The sequence below is a fragment of the Papio anubis genome, chromosome 4 (genome assembly GCF_008728515.1).
Source record: "Papio anubis isolate 15944 chromosome 4, Panubis1.0, whole genome shotgun sequence".
Classification (NCBI taxonomy): Eukaryota; Metazoa; Chordata; class Mammalia; order Primates; family Cercopithecidae; genus Papio; species Papio anubis.
This window is the reverse complement of record NC_044979.1, coordinates 136290520-136306129: the sequence shown is the minus strand read 5'-3', so window position 1 is coordinate 136306129 and position 15610 is coordinate 136290520. Positions and strand designations below refer to the sequence as shown.

Sequence of the window (15610 nt, the reverse complement as noted above, 5' to 3'; positions counted from 1 at the left end):
AGGTTTGTTACATAGGTAAATGTGTGCCATGGTGGCTTGCTGCACCTATCAACCCATCACCTAAGTATTAAGCCCAGCATACAATAGCTATTATTCCCGATGTTCTCCCTCCCCCCCACCCCCAACAGGCCTCAGTGTGTGTTGCCCCCTCTCTGTGTCCATGTGTTCTCATCGTTCAGCTCCCACTTATAAGTGAGAACATGCGGTGTTTGGTTTTCTGTTCTTGGGTTTGCTAAGGCTAATGACCTCCAGCTCCTTCCATGTCCCTGCAAAGGACATGATCTTGTTCCTTTTTCTGGCTGCACAGTATTCCGTGGTATATATGTACCACATTTTCTTTATCCAGTCTATCATTGATGGTCACTTGGGTTGATTCCATGTCTTTGCTATTCTGAATAGTGCGGCAATGAACATTACATAGGAATTGCACATTAATTGTAGAAAACACAGATAACACAGAAACAAAACTTTTTGTGCCTTTCCCAAGATGTCAGTCTCTGAAATGTGACTTTACTGGAGTAGCAATAATTGTGAAAACATGTCCGTATGCAAGACACTATCCAGGGCTTCAAGTTATCACAGCTAAGCAAATTAGAGAGTTGGTTTCCCTGATGCACCCGAGTGTTGGATGCAGGTGGTGCAAGACCCACTTGCATCCAACTCCCAGGAAAGTAGCCAGAAGGAGGGTGGACTGCACTGAGGAAGGAAGACTCCCTGGGAAGCGGCAGGCCACTGTTGAGATGGCACCACCATCTTAATCTGTGTATTGCATGGTTTAAATGACTGCAAGCCCCAGCCTGGGCAACATAGTGAGACCCCCATCTCTACACAAGACAGACAGGTGTGATGGCATACGCCTGTGATCCTAGCTACTTGGGAGGCTGAGGTGAGAGGATCACTTGAGCCCAGGAGGTCGAGGCTGCAGTGAGCCATGATGGCACCACTGCACTCCAGTCTAGATGACGGAGTGAGACTCCATCTCTAAAACAAACAGAACACCAAAATAGGCTATACACCACCATTTAAAATATTTCCCCAACTCTTTATTTTGAAAAATTTCACACCCACAGATGTTGAAATTGTAATTATGACATGAATACTGCCTTCACATGCAGGATTTTTGATTTAAAACAAACAAACAAAAATTGGTAGCCTCTGCTCTATGTTAATATCCAGACACCTTCTCTGTGTTTACAAGAGAAGCTTGAGTGAGGGTACTTTCTGTTCTCAGAAGTCTGTGGAATGATTTTTTGGTAGTGTTTTCTCTTGTCTCACTGAAATTCAACACGGCAAGGTGGGCAGCATAGGATTCATTCTCATTTTACAGATGAGGAAACAAGCTCAGAGAGTTCAACAGATCTACCTGCTCTCAAGTCAACAGGTGACCCAGCTGGAACTGGAACTTAAGACATCTGACTTCAGTAACAACATTCTACCACCACTTCCTGTCCTGCATACACAAGGGGAGTAATGCCAGAGCTGCTTCTAAGAACAGGTGTGCAAAGGAAGTATTTTAGTCTCATTCTTCCGACAATTGCCGAGGAAATACTCCTCAGGCCTTATGTGCACAGCATTGCCAGCAGTCTGTGGTTAGGAACATACAAAACCACAATGGAGACTGCGAGTGGGAAGATGCACAGAGAAGATACTGGGAGGTCTGTGGCTTGCCCCCGGCTTGAGTTTCCCATTGATTGAGTGCTTACACTGTCCCAGGTACTGTGCCTGGACCACAGAGCTGACAGTGAGACGGTCCAGGAGTCTGCCCGGTGGTGCTCTCATTCCAGTGGGTTCAACAGTGAGCCAGAAGCTGCCAATAAGAAGAGTGCTGGACTGCATCAGGCCTACCTTGGTGTTTTGTTTGGTCCAGATAGTGTTTGTTTATTCATTTATTTATTTAAGTTGCTCACTTCTAGCTTCTGTAAAGCAGATAATTTCTGCTGGATTCCTGAATAAGTAGCAGCCACCCCCCACCCCGCGGGCAGGACACAAGCCCTCCAGCTCACTTCTGTCCCCACTTTCTACTACACCCAGGTAACTGACCCCATTCACAGAGTTACGGTACCCATCTGACGTCCATAGCATTTAGATGGGGGACGAAGCCAGGTTACATAGGACCTTGCAGGCCATGGTAAGAGTTTTGGATTAAAAAAGTGTTTTTGGCTGGGCACGATGGCTCACGCCTGTAATCCCAGCACTTGAGGAGGCCAAGGAGGGTGGATTACTTGAAGTCAGGAGTTCGAGACCAGCCTGGCCAACATCATGAAACCCTGTCTCTACTAAAAGCACAAAAATTAGTCAGGTATGGTGGCGCATGCCTGTAATCCCAGCTACTCTGGAGGCTGAGGCAGGAGAATCACTTGAACCTGGGAGGCAGCAGCTGTAGTGAGCTAAGACTGTGCTACTGTACTCCAGCATGGACAACACAGTGAGACTCTCAAAAAAAAAAAAAAAAAAATTGTTTTTACTATTTTTGGTTTAGAAAAAAAATTCTTTTGGATTTTATCCCAAGTGTGATGGGAAGCCTTGGGGGGTTTTAACTAGGGAATAATGTGATCTGGTTCACATTTTCAAAAGATCACTCTGCTATATAGAAAAGTAATGAGGTAACAGAGGAAGCAGGAAGATCCATTAGGAAGCCATATTATAGTGGCCCACTAGGTGACAGTGGCCAGAACCAGGATGGTAACAGAAAAGATGGAGAGAAGCAACAGCCTCAGGATGTCACCTGGAGTGTAACCAAAAGGATGTTCTGGTGGACGGACGACGGCAGTGGTGGTGGGACAGAGGGGATAATGAGTGGTGAGTCATCAAGGATAACTCCAAGACTATGGCTTGTTCCAACATTGAGAGTTGAGAGGTCAGGGGCGACCAGGGGAGGTCGTAGTTTTCATGAGAGAGACCAAGAGTTTGACTTGGGATGAATAAATTTTGCCTACACTCAAGTCTTCCCAGATACCTCATTTCCCTTATCTGCCACATCCAGCCTTCAAATTCACAAATTTAAACTTCTCAATACCGAATCTCTTATCGAATGTACCCCTTCAACTTCAATACCCATTGCCTCTGTCCTGCTCTGGTCCTCTCTTTCCTTGACGTATACAACAGTAGCTATGAATAAACTACACAAAGCACTTAATAAGGGCGTATCTCTCTCTCTCCCACCAGCCATCTTTGATGGCAGAAACCATGTCTTATTCATATTTAATCTCCAGCACGTATTTATTCAGGCACAGAGTAGGCACTCAAATATCTGATGAACTGAAAAGAGGTCTCCTTAAACAGGATATAATCTCCCGAAGAGAGGACTCCCAACCATACAAAATGTATGATCAAGTCCCAAAAAACTTTGCCTTCCCAAGGAATGTGTTTCTAAATTTGGTTTTGAAGCACACTGGTTCCCACTTTTACCACTTTAATGGCACTGGACAATAGTACTACTCTTTTCCACTTTTCTTCTACACCTAGGGACTTGATACTCTCTTAGCCTCACATCATCTTTGCAAGGAGGTCACAGAGAGGATTATTCTCCATCTTACAAACAGAACTGAGGCCCAGAAGGAAATCCCTTAGTATCTTTTTGATGGAGCACAATTCTGTGATAGGAAGCTATCCCAGTCTCCCATCCTTGCAAAATTGCTGCTTAGTACTCAAGTGTTCTCTAGGTTGTTCTGGAACATTTACAGACTTCTTTGGGTGTGAGGATGTGCTGCCACAAGGCCAAAAATCATGTTCTCTCTCTGTCTCCTCTCTCTACCACTCTCCTCAGCGCCGGGTGGGAATAGATTCTACCCACTGGGCCTGGGAGGAAGAAAAGCACCTTGGTCACTAGTCGGGGAGGAGTCACAGCCAGCAAGAAGAGATCTAAGTAGACAAGAGTAGTTTCAATGGGAAGAAGCGAGGCCACCAGTAAGAAAACCAGGAGACTGCTTCTGAAAGGCTTCCACCTGGGAGGAAAGGTGGCAGCAGCGCTGGGAGGAGGCCAGATCCCTCCTCCTCAATCCTCTGCGCTGGGCCCTCCCAGAGTCACTTCTTCAGGGCACCCAGGCTCTTCAGGGTCTCTTGGGCCTGGGTCAGCTTCTGCTGCAGCCTCTGGCGGGTACTGTCAGTGGAGGCCCGCTTCAGGTGGCCCTGCATCTCCTCCACAATGGCCCGGTGGCCAGGAGTGTTGTGAAAGAGCCGCACAGCCCGGTCCCCACAGGATGCCAGAAAGCGGCCAGTGATGTCAAAGGACAAGTCGGTGATACACTCACCATGGACCCGCTCAAAGCACTCCTCTTTCTCGCCCCGCCGGGTATTGTAGAGATGAATACTGCTGCCACTGGCCAAGGCCAAGACCTGGGCATCGGGGGAGAGGGCCAGGCGGCACGGTGCGGCGCCCGCCGCCTCTTCAAAGCGGCCTGTCCTCAGCAAGTAGGGGTCCTGCTGCTTCTTGTATTCCACATCTGTGTCCCACAGTTTCCATGTACCATCCTTGGAGACAGAAGCCATCCTGCAGCACAGAAAATCACAGCTCATGCCCCAACACACCCTGGCAGGGTAAGTACTGGCCGAACTTGAGCAGCTCCAGCTAGGAAGCTAAGTCAGCTTCCTGCTGAGGGCCGGGCACCCCACCCGCTTCAGAGCCATGGCACAAACAGGCAGAAGGACCCTGGTTGTCGAGAGAGGCCAAGAGCCACTGGTCAGACAGACATGTGAGCAGACTCACTCACCTCCGTGAGTCGTTGGAGAAAGCAAATGAGCGCACAGCTGCGGAGTGGCCCTTGAGTTCGAAGGCTCGCACCACCTCCTGGAACTCCCCCTTCTTTCCAAAGCAGACTTCCCAAACCTTCACATCCGGGGTGAAGCCACACGAAGCTACAAATCTGCCATACAATCCAGGAGCCTTTAAAACTTCATTTTGGGAGCATGTTGTTCCTGTAAACCCCCTCAATCTCTTTCCTGAGAAAGTTGATAACCTCATATCTGGATCATACAAACCTTTAAAGAGTTATTTTGGCTGGGCATGGTGGCTCATGCCTGTAATCCCAGCATTTTGGGAGGCCGAGGTGGGTGGATCACCTGAGGTCAGGAGTTCGGAGACCAGCCTGGCCAACGTGGCGAAACCTCATCTCTACTAAAAATACAAAATTGGCCAGGCGTGGTGGCACGTGCCTATAGTCCCACCTACTGGGAAGGCTGAGGTGGGAGAATCACTTGAACCTGGCAGGTGGAGGTTGCAGTGAGCTGAGATTGTACCACTGCACTCCAGCCTGGGCAACAGAGCAAGACTCCATCTCAGAAAAAAACAAAAAACAAAAAAGGCCATGTGCAGTGGCTCACACCTGTAATCCCAGCACTTTGGGAGGCCCAGGCAGGCAGATCGCTTGACGTTGGGAGTTTGAGACCAGCCTGACCAACATGGAGAAACCTCGCCTCTACTAAAAATAAAAAATTAGCTGGGTGTAGTGGTGCATGCCTGTAATCCCAGCTACTTGGGGCAGGCTGAGGCAGGAGAATCGCTTGAACCTGGGAGGTGGAGGTTGCGGTGAGCCAAGATCGTGCCATTGCACTCCAGCCTAAGCAACATGAGCGAAACTCCATCTCAAAAAACAAACGAACAACAACAACAAAAAAGTTCTTTTGGCCTGGCGCGGTGGCTCAAGCCTGTAATCCCAGCACTTTGGGAGGCCGAGACGGGCGGATCACAAGGTCAGGAGATCGAGACCATCCTGGCTATCACGGTGAAACCCCGTCTCTACTAAAAAATACAAAAAACTAGCTGGGCGAGGTGGCGGGCACCTGTAATCCCAGCTACTTGGGAGGCTGAGGCAGGAGAATGGCGTGAACCTGGAAGGCGGACCTTGCAGTGAGCTGAGATCCGGCCACTGCACTCCAGCCTGGGCGACAGAGCGAGACTCCGTCTCAAAAAAAAAAAAAAAAAAAAAAAAGGTTCTTTTATGTATGTGACCTCGGTTTATCCTCCAGCCTTGTTTTAAGACATGTAACATCCCCCACAAAGTGGCTTGGTGCAGTGGCTCATGCCTGTAATTCTAGCACTTTGGGAGGTCGAGGCAAGAGGATCCCTTGAGGCCAGGAGTTCAGGACCAGCCTGGGCAACATAGTGAGACCCCACCTCAACAAAAAATACAAAAATTAGCCAGGTGTGGTAGTGTGCGCCTGTAGTCCCAGCTACTCGGGAGGATAAGGTGGGAGGATGGCCTGAGTCTGGGAGGTCAAGGCTACAGTGAGCTGTGATCGCACCACTGCACTCCTGCCTGGGCGAGGGTGAAACCCTGTCTCAACAAACAAACAAACACAAACCAAAAATTAGCTGAGTACAGTGGCATGTGCCTAAAGTTCCAGCTACTCAAGAGGCTGAGGTGGGAGGATCACTACGATCCAGGAGTTTGAGGCTGCAGTGAGCTATGATCGCACCACTGTGCTCCAGCCTGGGTGACAGAGTGAGACAAATTTTCTCAAAAACAAAAACACTAAAGATGAAGAAATAGTGACTAAGGACATGGGGTGACCTGCATGAAATCCCGCTACTCCAAGCGGGGAGAACTGAGACTTGAAGCTCGGGCTCCTGACCCCACCCCGTATGCTCTTCCCAAGCGATGAAGCTGACTCTCTGTTCTGGGCCTGCTCCCCAGCCCCAGCCTCTTGTGGTCCCAGATGCCAATGCCCCTCCTTGCCCACCTGCCACAGGGAGATACAGCAGCATGTGTGTTGTTCATCTGGTTGGTGTTGATGGTAGACAGCACTTGACCCTTCAGGCTCCAGATGAGGACAGTGGTGTCACTGGAGGCAGTCATGATAAACTTCCCTGAGCGGGAAGGGAGTGATGTGGGCCACGGGCAGTGACCTGACCAACTGTCATTCTCCAAAGACACTTACAAGGCCTCTGCTGCCTGAAGTATACATGTCTCCTCCCAGGCCAAGGGTCACTACAGACAAGGACTCTGCTGAAGACTGTGGCCCTCCCCCGCCTTCCCTAGGGACCTGGTGTGGCCCAGGGACTCCAGGGGAGCACACAGTCAGGCTGTTTAGAGCCAGGGCCCCCTGTCCCTCTCAGGTTGAGCAGAACTTTCAGGCAGCATTAACTGATTGAGGAAACAGAACTGGATCTTTCCTTCACGCTTTGGGCAGGTGCCACCCTCTGAATGCATCTTACCTGTGTTAGCAATTCCAACATCGATGACAGGCGCCTTGTGCTTTTTAGGGAAGTCCTCTGGGGTGGCTGTGAAGGTATAGCCCCCATCCTCCCGCTTGGTCATCTTGAAGACACGGAGGGTGTCCCCGTTGGCCAGCCAGACGATAAAGGCTCTAGAGACAGGTAGCAGACAAGTCACTCTCTCACTAGACAAAGAGGCTCTGTGTTCCTGGTCCTGTGCTGGGTTCTGGGGGAAGTCAAGATCTCCCCTCATGCCCCACAGTCTAGCCTTACAACATAAGCCCCTGGTTCCAAATCTTATAAAACTCCTCAAAAGGTAAGATTCCCATTGCTTTGACTTCTTTAGTTTCTCTCTAGGGTTTAGAAACCAAGGCTCATCTGGAAGCCAGGCCAAGTTATTTCCAGGTAGGAAAAGACCTCCCCCCGTTTCCTTGCTGTATAGCAGCACAGACCTCCAGGGAGCCCCAGGCAGCGTGCAAACTATGTGGATGTTCTTTCTGGCACCCCAAGGGAGGCCCTGGGTCCGGGTCCCTCCTCGCCACCTCAAAGCAGATATGGGAAGGCCAATGCCTGGGACTGGGCCTCTTCAGGCAAACCTGAGGCTCCATCCTGTCCCACCTGCAGTCAGGGCTGAAGCGCACCAGGGTGGCATGGTCCAGCTCCACGTTGGCTCTCATGCTGCGGTGCTCTCGCTGCAGAAAGTCCTTGGTGCTCCAGATGCGGATGGTGCGATCATCTGCACAGGTGGCCAGGTATTTGCCATTGCTGCTAAAGTCCATGCAAGATATGTTCCCGCTGTGGCTCTAGGGAAAGGGTGGCAGGAAGTGTGAATAGGAGCTCCTTGGGGAGATGGGGAAGCCAAACCTGGAACCAGGGAGATGGGGCCCCGTTGCCTGGATTAACAGCAAGCTGAGGTTGGGCTGCGATGAGAGGGGACAGAATTAAGCATCCCCGCTGATTCTGATCAGAGGCAGGAGGGTCTATAACATGCACGGAATACTACAGAGGAAAAGCCTGTGGGTCTGAGTCTTAGAGTGCGCACTGCGCTGGGTACCCCGCGTACCTTCAGAGCTGCAGCCAGGAGGCGGTGGGTGAAGTTGTGTTGTTGAGGCTTCTCCTTCCGAATCCGCTGATACTGTTTCTGCTTCTTGGATCCTGAGGATTTGTCAGGTGGAAATCCATTTGCTTTTTGGCCTATAAGGAAGGGCCATGTTGTTCTCCAGTTACTCACTGATAAGCATTCGCTGCCCATCTATGATTAGCCAGGCACTGAGTGGAACAGCAGGAGATTAACCGGACATGGCCCTTGTCTTCAGGAGGAGAGTGAGTGTGATATGGGCAAAAACAGAGGCTTGGCTGGCTGGGTATGGTGGCTCATGCCTGTAATCCCAACGCTTTGGGAGGCTGAGGCAGGAGGATCACTTGAGCCCAGGAGTTCGAGGCTGCAGTGAGCTATGATCACAACACTACTACTGCACTCCATCCTGAGTGACAGAGTGAGACCCTGTCAAACAGAAAACAAAAGCAAAACAGATGCTTTGCAATCAGACCTGGGTTTGGATTCTGTCTCTAATACTGACTGACTTTGAGGAGACTGTTTACAGTAAGTCCATAGAGCACCTTCATGTAAAGTGGAAAAGGCATACTCTCTGGGTAGGGTAATGCTGCTGGGTGGGTACACAGCACGGCCAGTGGAGCGTGGATCCTTGGCCAGACATCCCTACGTAGGGAGTAATGTGCACAACTGTCTCTAGTGGCCCTGCTTTGGGCAAGTTAGTGAATTGCTCTGGACCTTGGTTTTTTTTTTTTTTTTTTCTTCTTTTTTTTCTTTCTTTTTTTTGGAGACAGAGTCTTGCTCTGTCACCCAGGCTGGAGTGCAGTGGCATGATCTCTGCTCACTGTAGCCTCTGCCTCCCGGGTTCAAGCAATTCTCCTGCCTCAGCCTCCCAAGTAGCTGGAATTATGGGCGTGCACCACCATACCCATCTAATTTTTTGGGTTTTTTTAGTAGAGATGGTGTTTCACCATGATGGCAAGGCTGGTCTCCAACTCCTCACCTCAAGTGATCTGCCTGCCTTGGCCTCCCAAGGTGCTGGGATTATAGGTGTGAGCCACTGTGTCTGGCCCAACCTTGGTTTTCTTAAAGAGAGGTTGAGAGCTGGGCACGGTGGCTCATGCCTGTGATCCCAGCACTTTGGGAGGCTGAGGTGGGAGGATTGCTTGAGCTCAGGAGTTGGAGACCAGCCTGGTTAACAAAGTGACACCCCGTCTCTACAGAAAACTTTAATTAGCTGGGAATGGTGGCATGCGCCTGTGGTCCCAGCTATTCGGAGGCTGAGGAGGGAAAATTGCTTGAGCCCAGGAGTTCGAATGCAGTGATCACGCCACTGTATTCCGGCCTGGGGAACGGAATGAGATTCTGTCTCAAAAAAGATATAAATAAATAAAAATAAGGGAGATTGAATTGGATGAGATATCCAAAAAATGACAAGCAAAAGTACCAAACACAAGCATTAAAGGCTTTATGGAGGCTGGGCGTGGTGGCTCACACCTGTAATCCCAGCACTTTGGGAGGCTGAGGCAGCTGGATCATCTTGATGCCCAGGAGTTCCAGACCAGCCTGGCCAACATGGTGAAACCCCGTCTCTACTAAACATACAAAAATTAGCCGGCGCAGTGGCAGGCGCCTGCAATCCCAGCTACTTAGGAGGCTGAGGCAGGAGAATCGCTTGAACCCAGGAGGTGGAGGTTGCAGTGAGCCCAGATTGCATCACTGCACTCCAGCACCCAAAAGAACTCGGGGTGGAGAAGTCAACATCTGTTGAGCCCTGTGCTGGAGAGTGGAGCCAGTCACTTTTGCATAAGATACTTAACTGAGTCACAAAGCTAGCGTGTGTTAAATGACTGCAGATGCTCCCCAATTCCAACAGGAAAAAAGCTCCTGAGCCCTGCATACAAACAGAGCCACAATCTGTCCTCTGCTTCCTTCTCTCCAGGCTTGTCTAACAAGCCCCCCTCCTCACACTTAAGTCATACCAAATGCTGTTTGGGGACTCCTTGCCTGCTCGGGTATTGCCATTGGCAGGAATGTCTTTTTTCCTTGGCTTTGTGGCAAACTCTTATTCTAGAACCATCCTTTGAGACCCCACACTACCTCATGTGCCCCTATTCTCAGTAATGATTTCTCTAACAACCACCTCCCCAGTAAAAGAGCAGGGCTGGGCGGGGAACAGTGGTTCATGCCTATAATCCCAGCACTTTGGGAGGCCAAGGCAGGCAGATCATGAGGTCAGGAGATCGAGACCATCCTGGCTAACACGGTGAAACCCCGTCTCTACTAAAAAATACAAAAAATTAGCCGGGCGTGGTGGTGGACGCTTGTAGTCCCAGCTACTCAGGAGGCTGAGGCAGGAGAATGGCATGAGCCTGGGAGGCGGAACTCGCAGTGAGCCAAGATCGCGCCACTGCACTCCAGCCTGGGAGGCAGAGCAAGACTCCGTCTCAAAAAAAAAAAAAAAAAAAAGGAGCAGGGCTGGCTGGGCACACAGCAGTTCACACCTGTAATCCCAGCACTTCTGGAGGCCAGGACGAGTGGATCACCTGAGGTCAGGAGTTCGAGACCAGTCTGACCAACGTGGCGAAATCCCGTGTCTACTAAATATACAAAAATTCCTCAGGCCTGGTGGTGTGTGCCTGTAGTCCCAGCTACTCGGGAGGCAGAGGCAGAAGAATTGCTGGAACCCAGGAGGCGGAGGTTGCAGTGAGCCAAGATCCTGCCACTGTACTCCAGCCTGGGCAAGAAGAGCGAAACTCTGTCTCAAACATAAAAAGAGCAGGGCTGCCCATTCCCTCTCTGGTGTTTCCCGTTTCCAGTACTAACCTCTTCTATGAAACTTTTCAGAGACAGGCTCTTGCTGTCACCTGGGCTGGAGTGCAGTGGCGCGATTGATCACAGCTCACTGCAGCCTTGAACTCCTGGACTCACGCCACCCTCCTGCCTCGGCCTCCCATGGAGCTGGGACTACAGGGGCGTGCACAACCACACCCAGCTAATTTTTCGTAGAGATGGAGTCTTGCTATGTTGCTCAGGCTGGTCTCAAACTCCTGGGCTCAAGCGATCTCCCTGCCTCGGCCTCCCAAAGTCCTGGGAATACAGGCGTGAGCCACCGCGCCTGGCCTCAATGAAACTTATTTCACTGTTTTTCACTTACATGTTTAGGTGTTCATCATGCAGATGTACTTCTCCTTTACCGGACTCCTTATAGAAAAAGACCCCAAAGCCTATCACAGGGTCATAGATGCCCAGCAAATGCTGCTGCACATCACAGAATTGGTGCTTTTTCTGAGATCGCTGAAGAGTTTACGGTGCTCTCCTGGCCACACCGGGGACGGGCTAGCCTCGGCCACGGTGAAAGTCGCAGCGCGGGGCCCAGGTTGGAGCCAGTCCTGCCCCAGGGGGTGCGCCTAGCCCGGCGAGGCGGGCCCTCGTCTCTGGAAGCGAAGCTCACGTCACCAGAGGAGAAACTGAGGCCCATGGAGTCGCCAAGCCCCAACAGCCGCGGGCCCAAACCACAGGTCGGACCACGAGGAGGTCACGCGGGTCGCCCCCACCCGACCCGGCCCCACTTACAGGCGGGCCTGCCGCTCCTCTCCTCCGCGCGCAGCCACCCCCGCGCTACCGCCGCGGTCGCCATCAGGGCCAGCAGCCCAAGCAACACCGACAGCCCCATGAACTCCGGCATCTGCGAGAGCTCCATGTTGGCGGGGCCACTGCCACCTCAGCCAGTGAGTACGCGGGCGCCCGCACGGCTCTGCGGAGTCGCGCACGCACGCGGGGGCGGGGCCTGGCCGTTGAGGCGCCTCGAGCGGCGGGGCCTGGCCGTTAGAGCGCCTGGGGGCGGAGCCTGGTTTTTATAATACCTTCAGGGCGGGGCCTGGCCGTTAGAGCGTCTCAACGGGTGGGGCCCAGCTGTTGGGGCGCTAGAGGGGCGGGGCCTGACTGTTAGCGCGCCTCGAGGGGCGGGGCCTGATTGTTAGAGCTCCTTGAAGGCGGCGCCTGGCCGTTAGAACGTCTCGAGGAGAGGAACCTGGTTATTAAAGCGCCTCGAGGGGCGGAGCCTGGGTTAGAGCGTCTCGAGGGGCGGGGCCTGGAGTTAGAGAACGTCTCCAGGGGCGGGGCCTGGAGTTAGAGTATCTCCAAGCGCGGAGCCTAGTTATTAGAGCGCCTCGAGAGGCGGAGCCTGGAGTTAGAGCGTCTCGAGGGGCGGGGCTGGGTTGTTAGCGCGTCTCAAGGGGCAGAACCCGGAGGTAGCGGGGCCTGGAGGTAGAACATCTCGAGGGGCGAGGCCCGATTACTTGGTACGTTTCGAGGGGCGGGTCGCCTGGCGGTTGAGGTTGCAGAACCGCGGAGGGCGGAGGAAGGCGGGATTTGCAACCCCTGTTCACGCCTCCTCCTGAGGAACTCACTGATAATTGTTTATTAAAGGCGTTATTCCAGCCATCACCATTTAACGAACAGGAAACTCAGCATCAGCGAAAGATGAGACGGGCTTTTCCTTTTTTTTTTTTTTTTTTTTTGAGACGGAGTCTCGCTCTGTCGCCCGGGCTGGAGTGCAGTGGCCGGATCTCAGCTCACTGCAAGCTCCGCCTCCCGGGTTCACGCCATTCTCCGGCCTCAGCCTCCCGAGTAGCTGGGACTATAGGCGCCTGCCACCTCGCCCGGCTAGTTTTTTGTATTTCTTAGTAGAGACGGGGTTTCACCGTGTTAGCCAGGATGGTCTCGATCTCCTGACCTCGTGATCCACCCGTCTCGGCCTCCCAAAGTGCTGGGATTACAGGCTTGAGCCACCGCGCCCGGCCGCTTTTACTTTTACTGCTGGTGGAGAAGGGGGAAGAGTAGGCCAGGTGCGTGGTGTGGAACAGCCTCTGCAAAGACCTGAGAAGCTGGGATGTGGGAAATGCGAGAGGGGTGGAAAGGTCTGGGGGACGTTGAGCGCTGACTCCACCCAACAAGCTGCTCATTACAGGGAGAGGTGGGGCAAAAGCTGTGTCTGATGATTCCCTGGATGGACCTTTGTGTGAAAAGACCAAATACAGAAAACCGGCAGTGACTTCAAGGATCCGAGAGGGAGATGACGGGGACCTGGATTTGGAGATGGCCTGGCAAGTGGAAAGTTAAAAGGGAGAATTTTAAATAGAAAACATTTTATTTATTTATTTACTTTTGAGACGGAGTCTCATTCTGTTGCTCAGGCTGGAGTGCAGTGACGCGTCTCGGCTCACTGCAACCTCCGCCTCCCGAGTGCAAGAGATTCTTCTGCCTCAGCCTCCAGAGTAACTGGGACTACAAGAGTGCGCCACCACGCCCTGCTAATTTTTGTGTTTTTTATAGAGACGGGGGTTTTGCCATGTTGGCCAGGCTGATCTCGAACTCCTGACCTCAGGTGATCCACCTGCTTTGGCCTCCCAAAGTGCTGCGATTACAGGCATGAGCCACCATGCCGAGCCCGGAGATTATTGTTATTTCTTATTTTTTTGAGACATCTTGTCACACTGCCGCCCAGGCTGGGTGCAGTGGCGCGATCTCTGCTCACTGCAACCTCTGCCTCCCGGGTTCAAGCGATTCTCTTGCCTCAGCCTCCTGAGTAGCTGGAATTGTGGGCTCCCGCCACCATGCCTGGCTAATTTTTTTGTATTTTTTAGTAGAGACGGGGTTTCACTATGTTGGCCAGGCTGGTCTCCAACTCCTGACCTTGTGATCCGCCCGCCTCAGCCTCTCAAAAGTGTTGGGATTACAGATGTGAGCCACCGCGCTTGGCGCAGACCAGGAGATTTTTTTCATAGAAACTTCTTTTAAGGCCGGGCGCGGTGGCTCACGCCTGTAATCCCAGCACTTTGGGAGGCCGAGGCGGGCAGATCACCTGAGGTCAGGAGTTCGAGACCAGCCTGCCTAACATGGTGAAACCCCGTCTCTACTAAAAATACAAAAATTAGCCAGGCATAGTGGTGCGCACCTGTAATCCTAGCTACTCGGGAGGCTGAGGCAGGAGAATCACTTGAACCTGGGAGGCGGAGGTTGCAGTGAGCCAAGATTGCTCCACTGCACTCCAGCTGGGGTGACAGAGTGAGATTCCGTCTCAAAAAAAAAAAAAAAAATTAGCCAGACATGGTGACACGTGCCCATAGTCCCAGCTAACTGGCAGGCTGAGGTGGCAGAATCACCTGAGTCTGGGAGGTCGAGGCTATAGTGGGCTGTGACTGTGCCACTGCACTGCAGCCTGAGCAACAGAGTGAGACCCTGTCCCCAAAAAAAAAAAAAAAAATGAAGATTCACAGGGGTTTGAAAAAGTGAACAGGGAGGTCTCATGGACTCTTCCTCTCTGTTTCCTCCAATAGAAACATCTTGCATAACTGCAGTGCAATATCAAAACCAGGAACTTGACATTGATGCTATCTACAGAACTTATTCAAATTCCACCAGCAAGGAGACAATCTGAAAGACTTATTGGTAGAATTTGGGTTGAACAGATGTGCTCCATAGGTGTCCTAGTCCCGAAGCCCAGAGTGAGTCAAAGTACCAGAGTTGGAGATTCCTGCTGCAAACATTTCCATCCCCACCTGGGAGCCTGCCTTCCTGACAGTCCAGGCCCTTCAGCAGTAAGAAGGACCCTCTGAGAAGAGCGGTCGCTGCAGAGGCTGGATGACAGACAGACACACCCACAATCTTGGGGGAGGAAATGGATCCAGTCAGAGAGCAAATGGAGCGGCCTCATTTCCTTCCCTTTTGTCCTTTGCGGGAAACTGACATTGACTCAGCTGTGGGCAGTGGGGTAGGGAGGGGTGTGAGGGGGTGTCTAGAGCATCCTGAGGCTTGCCCTCCCTATCTTGCTACTTAGGACTGTGGGCCCAGCCATAAGCGACTTTCTCCACCATCTCGAGAGAAAGCTACACTTTAAAAAATTTTTATCTATATATTTATTTTGAGACAGAGTCTTGCCGTGTTGCCCAGGCTGGAATGCAATGGTATGATCTCGGCTCGCTGCAACTTCCGCCTGCCAGGCTCAAATGATCCTTCTGCCTCAATCAATCTTCCTGCCTCAGCCTCCCAAGTAGCTAGGACTACAGGCATGCACCATCACACCCAGCTAATTTTTGTGTATGTGTTTTGTAGGGACAAGGTTTCACCATGTTGCTCAGGCTGGTCTCGAACTCCTGAGCTCAAGTGATCCTCCCACCTCAACCTCCCAAAGTGCTGGGATTACAGGCATGAGCCACCAAGCCTGGCCAAAGATGTACTTTTAAGAAGAATTTCATTTACCAAGCATTTTGCATGTGACATGTATTGATCCAGGAGCATTTTTTAAATAAAGAGAATCTCACTGTGTCACCCAGGCTGGAGGGCAGTGGCGCGATCACAACTGATTGCAGCCTGAAATTCCTGGGCTCAAATAATCCTCC

General features: G+C 51.7%; 1 protein-coding gene across 3 annotated transcripts; it reads right to left on the bottom strand.

The window, feature by feature from the left end:
• Positions 1-1021: 1021 nt before the first annotated feature.
• Positions 1022-12128, bottom strand: TBL2 (transducin beta like 2). Of its 3 annotated transcripts, none has more exons than XM_009202835.2 (7): positions 11784-12128; positions 8217-8347; positions 7772-7956; positions 7154-7305; positions 6679-6805; positions 4710-4862; positions 1022-4489 (listed from the first exon to the last, which is right to left on the bottom strand). In XM_009202835.2, the coding sequence occupies exons 1-7, from the start codon at positions 11908-11910 to the stop codon at positions 4024-4026; spliced, it is 1341 nt and encodes a 446-aa protein (XP_009201099.1). In that variant the 5' UTR covers positions 11911-12128; the 3' UTR covers positions 1022-4023. The 3 variants fall into 3 exon arrangements, with proteins under 3 accessions (XP_009201099.1, XP_031521353.1, XP_031521352.1); XM_031665493.1 differs by having other exon boundaries at positions 7795-7956; positions 11784-11982; XM_031665492.1 differs by lacking the exon at positions 11784-12128 and adding an exon at positions 11365-11757.
• Positions 12129-15610: the final 3482 nt, after the last annotated feature.

What these genes read in the sequence shown, in the direction of transcription:
- TBL2 (XM_009202835.2), bottom strand. Translation starts at nt 11,910, where the DNA reads ATGGAGCTCTCGCAGATGCCGGAGTTCATGGGGCTGTCGGTGTTGCTT. An exon ending in GCTGTATCTCCCTGTGGCAG is followed by an intron (nt 4,863 to 6,678) that starts GTGGGCAAGGAG and finishes ATTGTATGGCAG; the next exon opens with ATTTGTAGCTTCGTGTGGCT. An exon ending in TTCTCCAACGACTCACGGAG is followed by an intron (nt 4,490 to 4,709) that starts GTGAGTGAGTCT and finishes TCTGTGCTGCAG; the next exon opens with GATGGCTTCTGTCTCCAAGG.